Source organism: Seriola lalandi, unplaced genomic scaffold (genome assembly GCF_002814215.2).
Source record: "Seriola lalandi dorsalis isolate HSWRI2012SDOR001 ecotype SW California unplaced genomic scaffold, Sedor1 jcf7180002054582, whole genome shotgun sequence".
Lineage (NCBI taxonomy): Eukaryota > Metazoa > Chordata > Actinopteri > Carangiformes > Carangidae > Seriola > Seriola lalandi.
The window spans coordinates 160876-175881 of NW_019525135.1; the positions used below are offsets into that span (position 1 = coordinate 160876).

Genomic DNA, 15006 nt, shown 5'->3' on the forward strand with positions numbered 1-15006 from the left:
AATGTATGTTATCAACCAAGACCATGTGGGAAAGCAGCTTTCAAAATCAAATTCAGTTGTTTACTGTTGAGGAGCACTGGTGTTATACATTAGAGTTCCTGGTACAGTCTTCGGTTTATTTGTGTTTCCGTCATGTCTTTTCATCTGAGGACACACAACAGCAGGTCACAAATTATTCATGGAAAATGGTGAACACATTTAAATCAAAAATGCAATTCAGTGCATGTATTTTGTCTTATTGCCTAAACATCACAATTTGATTGCTTTGTCCCAGTGAAAAAATAGTGTTGTCAGAGTAATTTACCTAATGTTTTAAAAGTAAAATAACTCATTGGGAAGAGTTATATCACCATTTCAAATTATCTGATTATTACTATGTGTAATCAGAATTTGATTGTTGGTAGAGCTGTAGCTATCTAATATACAGTTGTGTGCAAATGCTTGGGCAATTCCTCAGTGACGGAAAAATTCCCTTTTAACAGTAAGAAACCTTGAGCAGAATCATGGGTGATCGTGGGTGGCTTGCAATCACAGATCCAGACTTTAGGTCTACAGCCAACATGGGTGGTTGAGTCAAGGCAAGCCGCAGCCAGCACTAACCATGAGCTTGATCAAAAAGGACAGTTGTAAGTCTACTCTTGTTCGTGGAGAGGGTGTTTGCCTCCCCGACCCAAACTGGAAGATGACTCCATAGGAGAGGAGTCTGACAACTGAAGACTCTGCCTCCATTTCTAATTTTGGAGACTCTAGGAGCCACAGGCTCCTCTATAAACATGAAAGAATCTTCACATACAGGTGGTTAAGTACTTTAATAATTTCTCAATAATACTAAAAGATTTCCACTTTCTCCACCTTGAGGAACTGTCAGTGAAGCCCTCATGACTCAGTAATTCCCACACTTGCGGCGGCCCCTGAAGCCATCAGACGAGAAACTCGTGGACGTGACGCTTTACGTAGCTCCGCCCCGCGCCGCAGACATCAGAGCGTTTACTTTCACAGCCGCACTTTCTGTTTTCATTTGGGGGAAAGGGCTTCAGAGTGAGAGTGTTCACCTCGCATGACCACAGATATCGTCTCTGGACTCCGGAAAAGAAGCGCAATGGAAAACGGTTCGTTCTCAACTGGTGACACTGAGCTGGACCAGGCTGTCAGGCAGTGGCTGCAGTATGACAAGGTAAGCTGACAGCTAGCAAGCTAGCTCAGTGCGCTGTGGCAGTCCTGCACTGTGGTTAGTCTGCTAAATACATCAACTGTTACCTGGCGTCATGTAAGTAATTCAGTTTTAAGTCAAACCACGCTGTAGGAGTGATGTAGCATTATTTAGAACATTCGGCAATAAGGAAGTATATTTTGTCCTAAACCACAGTGTAAAACACGACTAACTGAAAGTCACTGAAAGTGAAACTAATTGTATTGTATGGGAGTGCAATCATAGGTGGCACGCCTATGATTATAACTCCGTAACTCGCTCTTGGTCATTGAAAATTGCTTCATTTTACAAGTCTATATATTTCTAAAATCCTGGAGGAGACTATGTGATCTGGTACTACTGATGAGAAAGAAATAGTGTTAAATTGTCTCTTAATTTCTAGTTTATCATGGAAGGTGTTTTAGTCAGTTGAGTTTAACATGCAAAAATGTAAAATTTGTCAACAGGCAAGCAAACAATCCACCATATACAGAGAATAAAACTATAAATAACAATTGAATATTGAATGAGTATTGACTTGGAGCAATTCTTCAAGCAAAGTTGCCTTTCAAGGAAATTATTTGGAAATAACGGACCTGTAAAATAAAACCTTACTTCCTCTGAGTATAGGTTTATGTAATTACCATGGAATCTTAGTGATAATTTCTGTTGTGAATACATTAAACAAATATAGAAGCTTCACATTTCATATATCCTCTCCCAAACGACAAAACGACAGGGGGCTTCCTCTATACAGATTGATATACTGATCATAAGTAATTTCACAGAGAAAAAGCTGGGTCACATGATGTTAAAGCCATCTCACCAACACAAACAGAGTCATTCATGGCCTTAAATAGACATGGGATGCCACCAATTAGGTCACATTGGAAAAGGGTCCCATATTCATTAGTCTTAAGATAACTATGTTATGGCAGTTTGCTCAGTGCCCCATTTGAACAGGAGGCATCACGTGGACCCACTTATTGTATTTATGGTTGACATTTCTAACCGGACTGATTCTTAAGTTTTTACTTTATTTAGGAAATGTACACATCATTCATTCACGAGAAAATGCACCACAGTTGGTAAAGAGATCTGACTTGTCCTAAACTCTATAAAAAGTTGTTACACAGGTGAATACATGTAGGACATCTTCTCAACATTTTGACATTGCTCGACACTTAAAGTATGTTATCTAAATTAGAGCTGCCAAACTCTTTGATAATCGATTTATTAATTTTCAAAGTAAGTAAGTAAAACAGCTAAAGATTCAGTTGTTCCAGCTTTTCAAATGTGAGCAGTTGCGATTTTACTTTGCCTCCTATGATAGTGAACTGAATACTTTGAGATTTTGGACTGTTGGTCATACAAAACAAAACATTTGAATATGTCAACTTGAGCTTTGGGGCATTGTGATGAGCAGTTTTTCTGTATTAACTGATGATTTACTTACTAAACAAGTCAACAATAAAATAACTAGCAGATTAATCAGTAATGACAGTAACCATTACACTTCATTTTTTGAGCATCAACATCATAACAGACTAAAACTCGCTTTTTAGAAGATACATTAGAAAGTAAAGAGATGTTGCTAACTTGATCTCTAGCTCTAAGATGTATGTTAGTTTTTAATAAAAGTGGATAATAATGTGTGGTTTATTCTTGTGTTTTTCTTCCCCAGAACCCAAAAACAGTGTCTATGGTGCAGGACCTGGCGAAAGAGGGAGCAGTGGAGGCTCTGAAGAAATGTTTCTCCTCCAGGATGGAGTTTGGTACAGCAGGTCTGAGAGCAGCCATGGGCCCCGGCATATCCTGTATGAATGACCTCACTATCATCCAGACCACACAGGTCAGTTAATAGATAACTACTTTAGTGTCCACACATAAAGCATGAAGTCACACTGAAAGTCAGACCTACTCATTTTGACTCTAGTTCTGTGCTGTTTGAATCAGTCGACACACTCCAAACCTGCATCTTGTTTGACTGCGTAGCTCGTCACCATCTTTTAACCCAACATTGTTGGATCTCAGTGCAGCTGCTTTTCTCACCAGCTTCCTGTTGCTGTTTTTGTATGTCCTCCACTGCAAATTCAGCACTTCCTCCTCTTCAAATTTTCACTTATTTCATCAAATGTTTTCTTCCCTGAAAGGGTTTCTGTCGCTACTTGGAGAAGAGTTTTGGGAACCTAAAGGAGCGAGGGGTGGTGATTGGTTACGATGCCCGTGCCCACCCTCCCAGTGGGGGCAGCAGCAAGCGTTTTGCCAGCCTGGCTGCAGCTGTTTTCATCAGCCAAGGGGTTCCTGTCCACCTCTTCTCTGACATCACCCCTACACCGTTTGTGGTAATCACTTGAATTTCTATTATTTCCTCATTTGGGTTTTTTTTTTGTTTTGTTTTTTTTGCTTTGGTCATTTAATCACAGACACAGTTGATAAAACACCTTAAAGCAGAAGTATCATTCACTTTTTATGTTTACATTTAAGCATGCCTTAAATCATCTCTGCAGGGTAAGAGAGAAACTGTCAGATCAGTTTGTCTGGTGTCATGTTTGTTAGTGAGGCGGGCGACTGGGACAGAGGCTGCAGGGCAAATTCCATTTAAAAGGCTCACTTCCCCTTTGTATCCTACATGTTGCATAATGTGCATATGATTCACCAGGGTATACTCATTTAAAGACACTTTGACATGACTTTGTGTCTATACTTCACATAAATACACTGTAGAGTGAAGCGTAAAACCATACAAGATCACTGTAGCCCAAAGATTTAATCTTGACTTGTTACTTAAGAGTGACAACACATCTTTCTTAGGTATAAATCCTTACAGCTATTTATTTTATGGAAATTTTAAACACAGAATGACCCACAAGCCAACAGCCATACTACAAAAAATCAATTCTGAGGCCATTCAGGATTACTGCCTCGTTCATCATTCTCACATTATATTACTCAATTTGTTTGTGTAATTGTAGGAACAGTGGGTAAGGCTCTTCATTTTGGTCTTTTCTTACAGATAAATACATAGTTTTTAATCAGTCAAGATCAGTTTAAACTGATTTTCACCTGAAGTTTATGTCCCCATGCATCTTTTTTTTCCTACGTCTATCTTTGTATATTTATTTTAAGGAATCAGTAGTAGATTTGCAATAAAGAAAAGTCTGGACACAGCAGGGTTGTGCTTCCAGCAACAGAAACTGAAAAAGAAAATGGAGAAATAAAGCAATAAAACAATCCATCACAGTAATTAATGCTGGCTCACAGCTGAAGTGATCTACACACTGATATTTTTTTCTAGAACTGCCACTTTATTGTGATTACCTCCAGCCATTTACAGTTTTACGGTTCTCGTTGTGCACTTAAAATATATATTATTTACACTCATTGAGTACACTCATTGTCCAGCACAACACCACCTTTAACTGCACCCTACTTAATAAAGCAGCCAGTGAGTGTATCTCTTAGTACGATCTTTGAGTGTATTGGAAAGTGATCATTTCCTCTCGTTCTCCCTGCAGCCTTTCACAGTTTCCCATCTGGGTCTGTGTGCTGGTATCATGGTGACTGCCTCTCACAACCCCAAACAGGACAATGGCTACAAGGTAAAACATTTCACTTTTTCTTTTTTTTTTTTTTTTTTTGGTAAAAGTTGTTCCTGGCTCTGGCTCTGGTTAAAATTTGAAGGTTGCCGATAAACATAAGTGATTCATTAAGTCTTGTTCAGTGTTGTAGATATCAGATATCATATCTGTCTTTTACTGCTTCGTCTCGGTCTCAGGTTTACTGGGAGAATGGCGCTCAGATTGTTTCTCCTCATGACAAAGGAATCTCCAAGGCCATCGAGGAGAACCTGGAGCCTTGGCCTGAGTCTTGGAATGCAGACGAGGCCTTGAAGAGTCCCTCGCTTAAAGACCCCTATCAGGACACCCACACAGAATACTTCAAAGCCATCCAGAAACACTGTCATCACAGGTGCTCCTCTCATAAAACTATCTGTTTATAGCAGCAAATATAACCCCTGCCGGCAGAGGTCATTCTGTGGAACTAGATTAACAGTGTTCATTGGCTGATTCTGTTCAAGTGCCAGACATTAACACAATGACTTCAGGTCATACCGGGACACGCAACACTACAGAGCTTAAATGTGTTAGGAAAGAACCCACATGTTTTTTATTGATATTGTTGGCAAACTTACTCATCCACCATTCAGATTAGCTACAAATTGTCATTTTTGTCTGTTTTAGTTAACCAAGCAGAAGGCTAAGATAAAAAAACAACAAAAACAAACAAACAAACAGGACGGGCTGGTAACAACCTCACAATAACCTCAGTCATAGGTTTGATGAATACAAGTCAAGTGATCAAAGCCAAATTCACGATTCATAAAAAATAATGTTTTACATGTATTTGAAAAATCTTAAATCCAAGCCACCGCTCTCTTTACATAAATTGTGCAACACATCATTAAGGGAACAAGTTGTAAACAAGTTAGCCCTTGAAGTGTTCCTCTGAAGTTCCCCAGAACCCACATGTTTTGACCGTAGCTTCTGTCTCCGTAGGGGCATAAACAAGACTTCACAGGTGAAAATTGTGCATACATCTGTGCACGGTGTCGGCCATGCGTTTGTCCAATCAGCTTTCAAGGCATTTGACCTTCACCCGCCGTACGCTGTGGAGGAACAGAAAGATCCCGACCCAGAATTCCCCACTGTCAAATATCCCAATCCTGAGGAGGGAGAGGGAGTCCTGGTATGCACTGAACATTCACACAACGATGGCAGCACATGTAGAGTAGATGCCATGTTTTGGTTGAAGGTGTAATGTGCGTCTGTGTTTTGCAGACATTGTCATTTGCACTGGCGGAGAGGGAGGGAGCCACTGTGGTGTTGGCAAATGATCCTGATGCTGATCGTCTGGCCATTGCTGAGAAGCAGGAGAGGTATGTAATTGTGTGCACTCATTATTGCATTAATTCTATTATACTAATCACACCCTTGAACAATGTTGAATTGGACAGACACACATGCCATTTCACATATCTTTCCAAAACAGTTTTTAAATGTCCCAAATGAATCAGTAGCTGAGTTGATGGGGCAGGTTCAAGGACAGTGCGGTCATCAGAGAAGTGAGTTAGAACCATGGCTGTAGCCAGAGCCTGTTAGAAATACTGAGGTCCAAAGTCAGAGAGAACGCCATCTCTTTATGAATTTTTTTTTACCAGCCTTTTAAACATTTAATTATTTGTTTACATACAATTATATATTCTACAGGGTTTATCACTTACATCACTGTTGAAATGCTTTTTTAAAGCCTCCACGCAGCCAAGAATATACAGGAAAATTCAAAGTAAGAAAATTGATTTTATTTATTATTTTGCCATAAACAGCAAAACTTTAAATATGTTAAGCCCTCAAGATATCAGAATTCAGACCAGAGTAAGCTCAGAGTAATTATAGATTGTGAATTCCTTCTCAGGTCAATAAAACATACTTTTTGGAATCTGTGTCAAGGACATGACCTCAGTGTCCTCAAAAGTAGTTACAGCCCTGAATAAAACACATGGTCATTATAATGCCAGTGGAAATTGGATTATGTTTGTTTGCATGCTTGCATTTCTCTGACCTCTGTCCGTCTCTCCCTGTGTCAGTGGACAGTGGCGAGTGTTCAGTGGTAATGAGTTGGGAGCGTTGCTTGGTTGGTGGATGTTCCGCTGCTGGAAACAGCAAAACTCTGACGCTGCTGCCGTGAAAAACCTCTACATGCTGTCGAGCACTGTCTCATCCAAGATACTGCGCGCCATAGCTCTCAAGGAGGGCTTCCACTTTGAGGTAACACAATCAAATTCAAGACTGTAACTCATCTAAACTGATCTGATCTGAAATTATTTTCTCCTGGATTTTATGTCTCCATGCATCCAAAAGTTGCAATGTTTCCTGCTACAGGAAGACAGCCTGTACTCCAAAATGCAGTTAAGCCTGCCTCTTGTAATGAAGCAGCTCAATGCTTCCAGTAATAGTATTTTAAGATAAATGGGAATAAAGTGGTGTCTAATGGATATTAACAATACAGTTAAATGCACTCTATTATAGGAAGGCTTCATCATTGCAAATGTTGCTGGGCTAATAGTTTCAAACCACACTTCAGACTTACTGTCACCACTGTTTGGACAGGAAACATTAACAGGGTTCAAGTGGATGGGGAACAGAGCCAGAGACCTTCTGGATCAGGGCAAGACTGTCCTCTTTGCCTTTGAAGAGGCCATAGGTATGCACACACACACATACTTAAAAGTTTGGCGTACATAATGCTCTACACAATGTCAAAAGCTTAATTGGATTTGCCAAAAAGTATTCATGTGAGGTAAATTTATCTGGGATCAGTTGACTGGCAAGTACAGCTTACTATTTCAGTGTTAACAAAATCCTTTTACCAACTCACAAGGTCTAAACTGTCCCCTTGCTTAATGATAGACGACAAGCTGAGAAGAGTGTGCGTGGAAGTAAATTTGGGCCTCGTAGAACTATATTCTTGTGGAACAGTTGTAGCAAAATTCATTATGTCAGCGTATTATCATATTGTAGATTAAACATAATATGTACAAAAACATTTACAAAGTTTTGTTGCCATTTCAGCATTTTTCATTTAAACAGTGTTTTAATTAAAACATATAGAATGGTAAAGTTTCTATAGAACACCAAATGTGCAGTTTCCTCACTAATCTCTTTATATCTCAACAATATCTTTATATGTCAACAAAAGATGTTTTTCCTCGCACTGAGCTTTTTAGATAGAAATACAGTAAATGTTCTTATTTTTCCTATCGCTAGACGATTGTCATACAGTTACTGTATATAATTGCTCTATTAGTACATCATATAATACTTAACACCACACCTAGCTGTAGGTGTAGCTCGCATCACACCCAGTAATTTACAGCTTCAGTCTCAAAAAGCAACGAGATGATTGAGCTGTTTGGTGCTTCAGGGTTGAAACAACCTGTTCCGTACTTCAGACACTGCGTCGTAAAAGAAAACAGGAGCATTACCTATAGAAAGAATCACAGCAGAAGTCACGGATTCTCATGGTGTAATTAGTATAACCTGCATGACCTTTAGCATAACAATTTCTCCTGTTTAGGCCCCAGTTGGTGGCCACCAAAGGCAGCTGTTTAAACTCTTCAGAGATTTCTTTTGCAGCCTCCTTCAGCAGACTGAAGCATGTAGCAGTCAGCCTCTACTGAAGTGTTTTTGCACTGGTTTTCTAACCTTGTTGTACAGTCTTGGTTACTTGTTAAAGGAAAACATCAATCATTTGAATCAGTAAAAGAATGAAAACATCAGACTTGTATTAGGAACTTGTGAGGACCTTGCTCTCAGTTATTTGCAGCTATTATGAGCCATGTCCGCAGTCAAACACCATGAACTGGGTTATAGGCCGTTTGGGGTTAACATGACGGGTGCTCAGTCAAACACACATATATCACATAGTTTAGAGCATTCCCATCTAATATGATTATAATGCTGTAATTGGAATCACTTGCCTTTGCATGCACTGTTAGTGAACAAAAGAAGTGACTACAGCAGTTGGACGTTTACACATCCCAGGGATGAACTGAAAGTGTCTGTGTATGTTGCAGGGTATATGTGTAGTCCCTCTGTATTGGACAAGGATGGAGTTAGTGCTGCCGCCATAGCAGGAGAGATGATTTCCTATCTGGCCACTGTTAACACCAGCCTTTCTCAGCAGCTCACCGCTGTCTATAAAGAGTAAGACACACATATACACATTAAACTCATCTGACATTGATGTCTATTACTTAGACATATATTAAAACTGCAAACTTTCAACCCACTGTAATCTCTCTACTCTTCTGTCAGGTATGGCTACCACATCACTAAGAACTCCTACTTCATCTGCCATGATCAGATTGTGATCCGCAGCTTGTTCGAGCGCCTGCGCAACTACAGTGGGCAGAAGGACTCGTATCCCACCGAATGTGGTCGGTTCTCCGTCTCTGCCGTACGAGACCTGACCACAGGCTACGATAGCAACCAACCTGATAAGAAGGCTGTAAGTGCGCATATTCACACATGTACATCCACCCAGGACATTGCCATTTGTTTTTGTTTTTTGTTTTCTTTTGATCGGACATGCAGTTGTATTCAAACATTTGTTATTTAAAGCAGCAACATTATGTTGTCTGCCATTAAGATTTTTTGGAGTGTTCTTTGCCTTTGTTAGACAGTTGAGATAAAAACAGGAAACATCTGAAGAAAAAGAGGGGACTACAGTAGTCGTCCCTGTGTGTAATTGTGTTGTCAAAACACAAATGACAGTTACTCTTTGTTTGTCCATCTCTCCGACTGTCACTCCCTCCTCTCATCGTCCAGGTTCTTCCCACTTCCAGTTCTAGTCAGATGATCACCTTTAACTTCTCCAACGGGGGGGTGGCCACCATGAGAACCAGTGGCACTGAACCAAAAATCAAATACTACACTGAGCTCTGTGCTGCTCCTGGTAACAGGTAGGTCACTGTGGAAACCGGCTCAAGTGACAAATGTCTTTAAGGCTTCATTATCAATCAACTTGTCCATTATTTTCTTGATTAATCATTTATACAAATTTCTAAAGTGAATTGCTTAACATGTCTTGTTTTGTTTGACCAACAGTCCAAAACAAAAGATATTCAATTTACAATAATATAAAACAGAGAAAAGCAGCATATTCTCACATTGGAGAAGCTGGAACAATGAGTTTTTAAAATTTTCCTTGAAAAAATGACTTAAATAATAGTTTTTTCAAAATAGTTGCCCATTAATTTTCTGTTGATGAAGTAATTGTCTTAACTCTTAATGTCTCAACTGTAAACGGAAACCCTGGTCAATTCAACACAATTACTTACATAATTTTATATTTTCTTTCCTTCTCTCTGGGTCTCTAACAGTGATGTGGCACACCTGAAGAAGGAACTGGATGACTTGGTTGATGCCATCATTGAAAACTTCTTTGAGCCACAGAAGAACAAGCTGCAGCCCAAACCAGAGTAGCACTGATTAGGCAAATAAATCCTAAACAGGACAAGTTGTGACCAATATCTCTGACCAGCATTTCACATAATGTCTTCATTTCTCCAGAAGGGATTCTTGATCTAATACAGGCTTCATTTTGCTTTATAACTCCATTAATGACTATTCTACCACATTCTGTTGTTACTAGTTGGACCAGGAAGAGATCTGGATACCATACCATTGCCTATTGATGAATCTGTCTTTATTTTAATAATCTGCAAAGTCAGTGGCCTCCACTAACCTCCACTTTGAGTTTGTTCAGCCACGCATCTGTTTTTGGGGTGTAGTTATGGGTCGAGTGCCAGTACAGCAGTCATCATGCATGAAAGTGACCTGATTTGGATTAAGTTTATCACATTGCTGGAGATCTTAAACCACAGCTGTAAAATGTTTGTCATGCTAAAAGCCAAAGTCCTTCCTGCTTCCCGACTGTGTGTTAGATGCACAGATTACTGTATATTCACTTGAATTTAACATAATGCATTCCGAACTGTGCTTCAGCATCAACTGCAAGGCTGCCAACTTAAAGAGTGACAGCAGAGTGTAAGCGAGAATTGCTGAAGCTGATATTGTAACTAACTTTAATGGATGTTTTAAACTGCTGTTAAACTCTGAATGTGTAATATCTTAGTTAATTAGTAAGTACAGTAGAATACTTTTTAAGTTTTAAATCAGTGCCAGGTGTGAAAAATCTGGCATCTGGCAAATCTTACTACTCTTGAGATGTGTAATTAGCAGCTCACCTCTCCTGATGTGCCTCGTATTCTCAAACACTGTGCTGAAAAGACAGTTTCTTTCAATAAACTAAAATAACTGCCTCAGTTATATGCTTCGCCCTACCAGTCAAGTTGCAGTTTACATCCATGTCTGTCCACACTTATATACAGTATATAGTGAAGACTCTGAAGGAAAACGTATAAAGTGTATTGAATTTTTTTTTATTCAATTTAGTGAATTGAATTACATTTAATTTTATGAAAACAAATGTTTTAAATTTACTTAAAATAACTGAATTGAGTTGGATTAATTGCACATGAAATAAGATTTGATTAATTTAATTAAATATTGTGTCTATTTAAACTGCCCTAATTTACAATAATGTCAAGTAGATACAAAAAATAAATACAAGTTAAAAGAAGACCATCAATTGAAACAAACATAAATGCTGAAGGGGCCACGCATTTGATTTGTGTGATATTCCTCTGAGCAGCACTAGAGGGTGTATAGTAAGGCCGAGGCTTTCCAAAGAAAATTTAAGCCAGTAAACAGATGTTCATTATAAAGGAGCAAACTGTTTTTTCGGACAACCTTGTGACTGTCTTCTGTTTCATTTTGTACAGAAAACTTAATGGAAGTCTTGGATATTGCAGATTACGGACACTAGAAAATGAACACTTCATGATAAGGGTTAAAGCATTGGTAGTGTTAAGAGGACACATCTAAACAATTAGAGTTCAGTGAGCACCCAATAGTGGCTAAAGCATAGGACTTAGTCACTACAAATAGAATGAATAAATAATGTAACAATAAAATTAAAACAGGAACAAACACAAGTTAAAAGGTTAGAGATTGATGATTTAAAATGACCAAGACGTACTAAGGCATTCTTTTCTAAAGTGCTTTCTGGTGAGTTCCTGGTGGGATGCCAAAAGCAGTTTTTCCAAGCTCAGTCACTTGAGAGACGTTGTGTGTGAGTGTAAGCCATTCATAAGTCCTGGTTTAATGTGGTCAAGCCAACCATTTTAACATGAAAGTAATATATGAAGGCAAATTTCCAATGAGGCCATTGTAAATAAAAGATATGTGTAATGTGTAGAAAATCACACTTCTTATTAGAGGGCCGGGTGATAGGATGCAAAGTTTAAAAAAAAAAAATCCAGACGAGCAAGACCATAAAAAGAGTTTATCATGAAAATATAGCCTGGCTTAAAACTGGGTAAAACTGTAAAAACTGTCAGAGCTTCTGTCAGACATAACACCTGATGTGAGCTGAAATTAAGGCATATTGAATGTACTCATTTAAAATACACTGAGACAAATTAATTTTATTTAATTTATTCAAATAAAATGACATTTAATGTATTAAATAAAATTGATCTAAATGATTTTGCACAGAATGTATCCACACAGCCGCAGCTATCCTTGTTGGGACATGGCATTGACCTCTATTTATTGTGGACACCCTAACCTTAGCCTAAAGTAACCTCAATACACAGCCTACCCCTAACCTTAACCAGGACCTCAGTTTTTGATTCATTGGGACTGGGCTTTGGGCTCCATGAGGACAACTGGTTCTGACATGGTCGATATTTACACCAGAAAAGGTCCCGAGGAGATAACGGGTTCACACATACACAGGCTACGTGCGGACACGTCGCCCCTACATCCTTCCGCAGCCCATGCGTGCAGCATGCACTTGTCATGCCCCATCTGAGTATTGAGAGGAGAGCAGGGAGGTAGGGTCGGCAGCGTCTTCTATATTTAACTCAAACTGGAGAGAGCTAGAGAGCTGGGTCTCTCTCTCTCTCTCTCTCTCTCTCTCTCTCTCTCTCTGTATGTGTGTGGTCGCTGTGACATACACCACAACCTCCCTTGGTTGCACTTCTACGGCTGCACGCAGCAGGCAGGACTAACTGTGGACAGGTAAGAAGACAGTGTCAACATGAGGAGAAGATGAAATCATTATTTAAATAGTTAAATTATTTCTTGTGCACTTTGGGAGGACCATACATTAAACACTCTCATTTTTATGTTTGTGCAACCTCGTGCGTAAAAAAATAACTTGTTCCGTGCGTAAAATTATAATAACGGGTAAAATCAGGCATGTTGGGCTGCGCTCCTCGGAAATCAAATCTAGTTTTCACTTCCGTATGCTGTTCTGGTGCAGAAGACCGACCTATATCGCATGCTGTACCGTCCCAGCTGATTCAAGTAGAGGATTTATTTATATTGCGAGGCCAAGCATGAGGTGAGTAAGCAGCCGCTTAGGTTTTGTAATTCAGTAATAACGTGATCGTTCTCGTTCTGTAGGGGTTATGATGTTAATCGCTGTGAATATTTTCCTCTCGTCCCTCTTTTAATGTGTTGACGTTATTGCACGTATCTTTCCCCACTGATTTCACATAGAAATCTTAACGCTACACCTCTGTCTGTGATCATAATGTGAGCTACGTTTGTGGAGTATGTAGGGCAGGGGAGGTCAGCTGGACCTCTCCTCTCTCTCTGACACGCACCAGTAGCCAAATATGATACTCATAGTTTAAATGTCATGTGTTTGTTTTTGTGTCCTTGAGACTAAAAGTCTAGGTCAGTAGTGAAGCCATGTGTTCCTGGTTGGGTAAACAACACCAGGTGGTCATTTAGTAGTACCCTCTAAGTGACCCTCTGGCTACCATACTGTAACACTCAGCTGATTCACTTGTCCTGGGAAAACTGTTCTGCTTCTAGACTGACGACAAAGTGAAGCACACATCCAGCAATAACATTAATTCTAAATTTCAAAATAAATGTTTGCTTAGTATATTTCCCTCTGACACTTTAAAATCTTATAGAATAAACAGAATTTGTATGTGTTTGCGGCTTTTACCTATTGGTTTTAAAGGTCTCTGTCCTCTAACTGATGTTTTGCAGATAAAGTGGAGGCGGACGACTGCCTCTCGCCACACAAACCATGGAAGGACTCTACTTTGAAGTGAAGCCCAGAAAAGATGAATCGCACAGGCCCGGGAGCTCTGAGAAACCCCGCACTAATCTAACTTCAAACCAGCAGTCGTGTCCTTCATTTTCACATCTCACATCTTCCACACGGTCTCCTCAGAAACTCACCCGTGCTAGGGAGAGGACTGCAACATGCATAGGGAAGGTGGAGGGAGAGGAGGAGGAGGAGGAGGTACGATACAAACTGACATTGATTGGTTCTCTGCCGGTCCACCACCTCACCACCATGGCCATGCTGCCCTGGGTGGTGGCTGAGATCAGCAGGTCTCGGCCTGCAGAGAAGGATCCAGGCACAGGGTTGCAGTCTGCAGGGCCTGCAGCTGGAGAGTTGAGCCCTTCCACCTCGAATCAGAAGGTTTTTCTATGTGTGTCGGCATCATGGGTGCGATGTGTATCCGTTCTGGGAGAGGGAGTTGTCTGGGACCCTCTAACACATACAGTGCTGTTTGAATGTCGTCCTCACCAGGTGACTAAGCTAATTCACAACAGCCAAGAACCCAACAGCTTTGGCTGCCTGGTCAGAAAGACACCAGACTGTGCCTGCTATGTCTTCCAGTGCCAGGACAGCACCAAGGTAGGCGTGTGTGGATTTGTGCATAAATTAGATGACATGAGACTAAAGACTAGTGTATTACTTATAATATGAAAGAGTAAGCATATTCTGAAACAACTATATCACAATAACAATCACAACTACATAGCTGAGTCATAATATAAGCATGAAAGAATCTTACACAATGTCTTCTTAATAATAATAATAATAAGAAGAAGAAGAAGAATCAAGAATAATCAAGAACAACAAACATGATGCCTCATGATTAGATCAGATCAATCTGTAGAGAATAGTTAGTTGTTTTTTTTGATAAAGTGCAGATTGTGGAAAAGCTCTAAATATAACCGTGTGCCCCAGACTGAATCATCACTCCATATTCAGTGTCATATAATACCAATTATTATGATTTGTCAGCTATAAAAAAAAAATCCTGATAACCAACACCAGACACCAGACTGACACAGGACAATCATAAGAGC

General features: G+C 39.7%; 2 protein-coding genes across 4 annotated transcripts in view; both read left to right on the forward strand.

Moving 5' to 3' along the window:
• The first annotated feature begins 983 nt into the window (after positions 1-983).
• pgm2 (phosphoglucomutase 2) lies at positions 984-11082 on the forward strand. The gene is made up of 13 exons (XM_023418574.2): positions 984-1174; positions 2874-3041; positions 3343-3534; positions 4708-4791; positions 4968-5161; positions 5749-5938; positions 6031-6128; positions 6837-7017; positions 7360-7453; positions 8826-8955; positions 9067-9259; positions 9580-9713; positions 10134-11082. Exons 1-13 carry the CDS (start codon positions 1058-1060, stop codon positions 10234-10236), a joined length of 1878 nt encoding a protein of 625 aa, XP_023274342.1. The 5' UTR covers positions 984-1057; the 3' UTR covers positions 10237-11082.
• Positions 11083-12769: 1687 nt separating this feature from the next.
• tbc1d1 (TBC1 (tre-2/USP6, BUB2, cdc16) domain family, member 1) overlaps positions 12770-15006 on the forward strand; it is a 47561-nt gene continuing 45324 nt past the window's right edge. The window contains exons 1-2 of one of the 3 annotated variants that reach the window (XM_023418492.2): positions 12770-12900; positions 13888-14548. In XM_023418492.2, coding sequence (XP_023274260.1) covers positions 13928-14548 — 621 coding nt within the window. In that variant the 5' untranslated portion in view covers positions 12770-12900; positions 13888-13927. Of the gene's footprint in view, positions 12901-13047; positions 13226-13887; positions 14549-15006 lie in introns of those variants that run through there. The other 2 variants (XM_023418493.2, XM_087177153.1) reach the window with 2 other exon arrangements.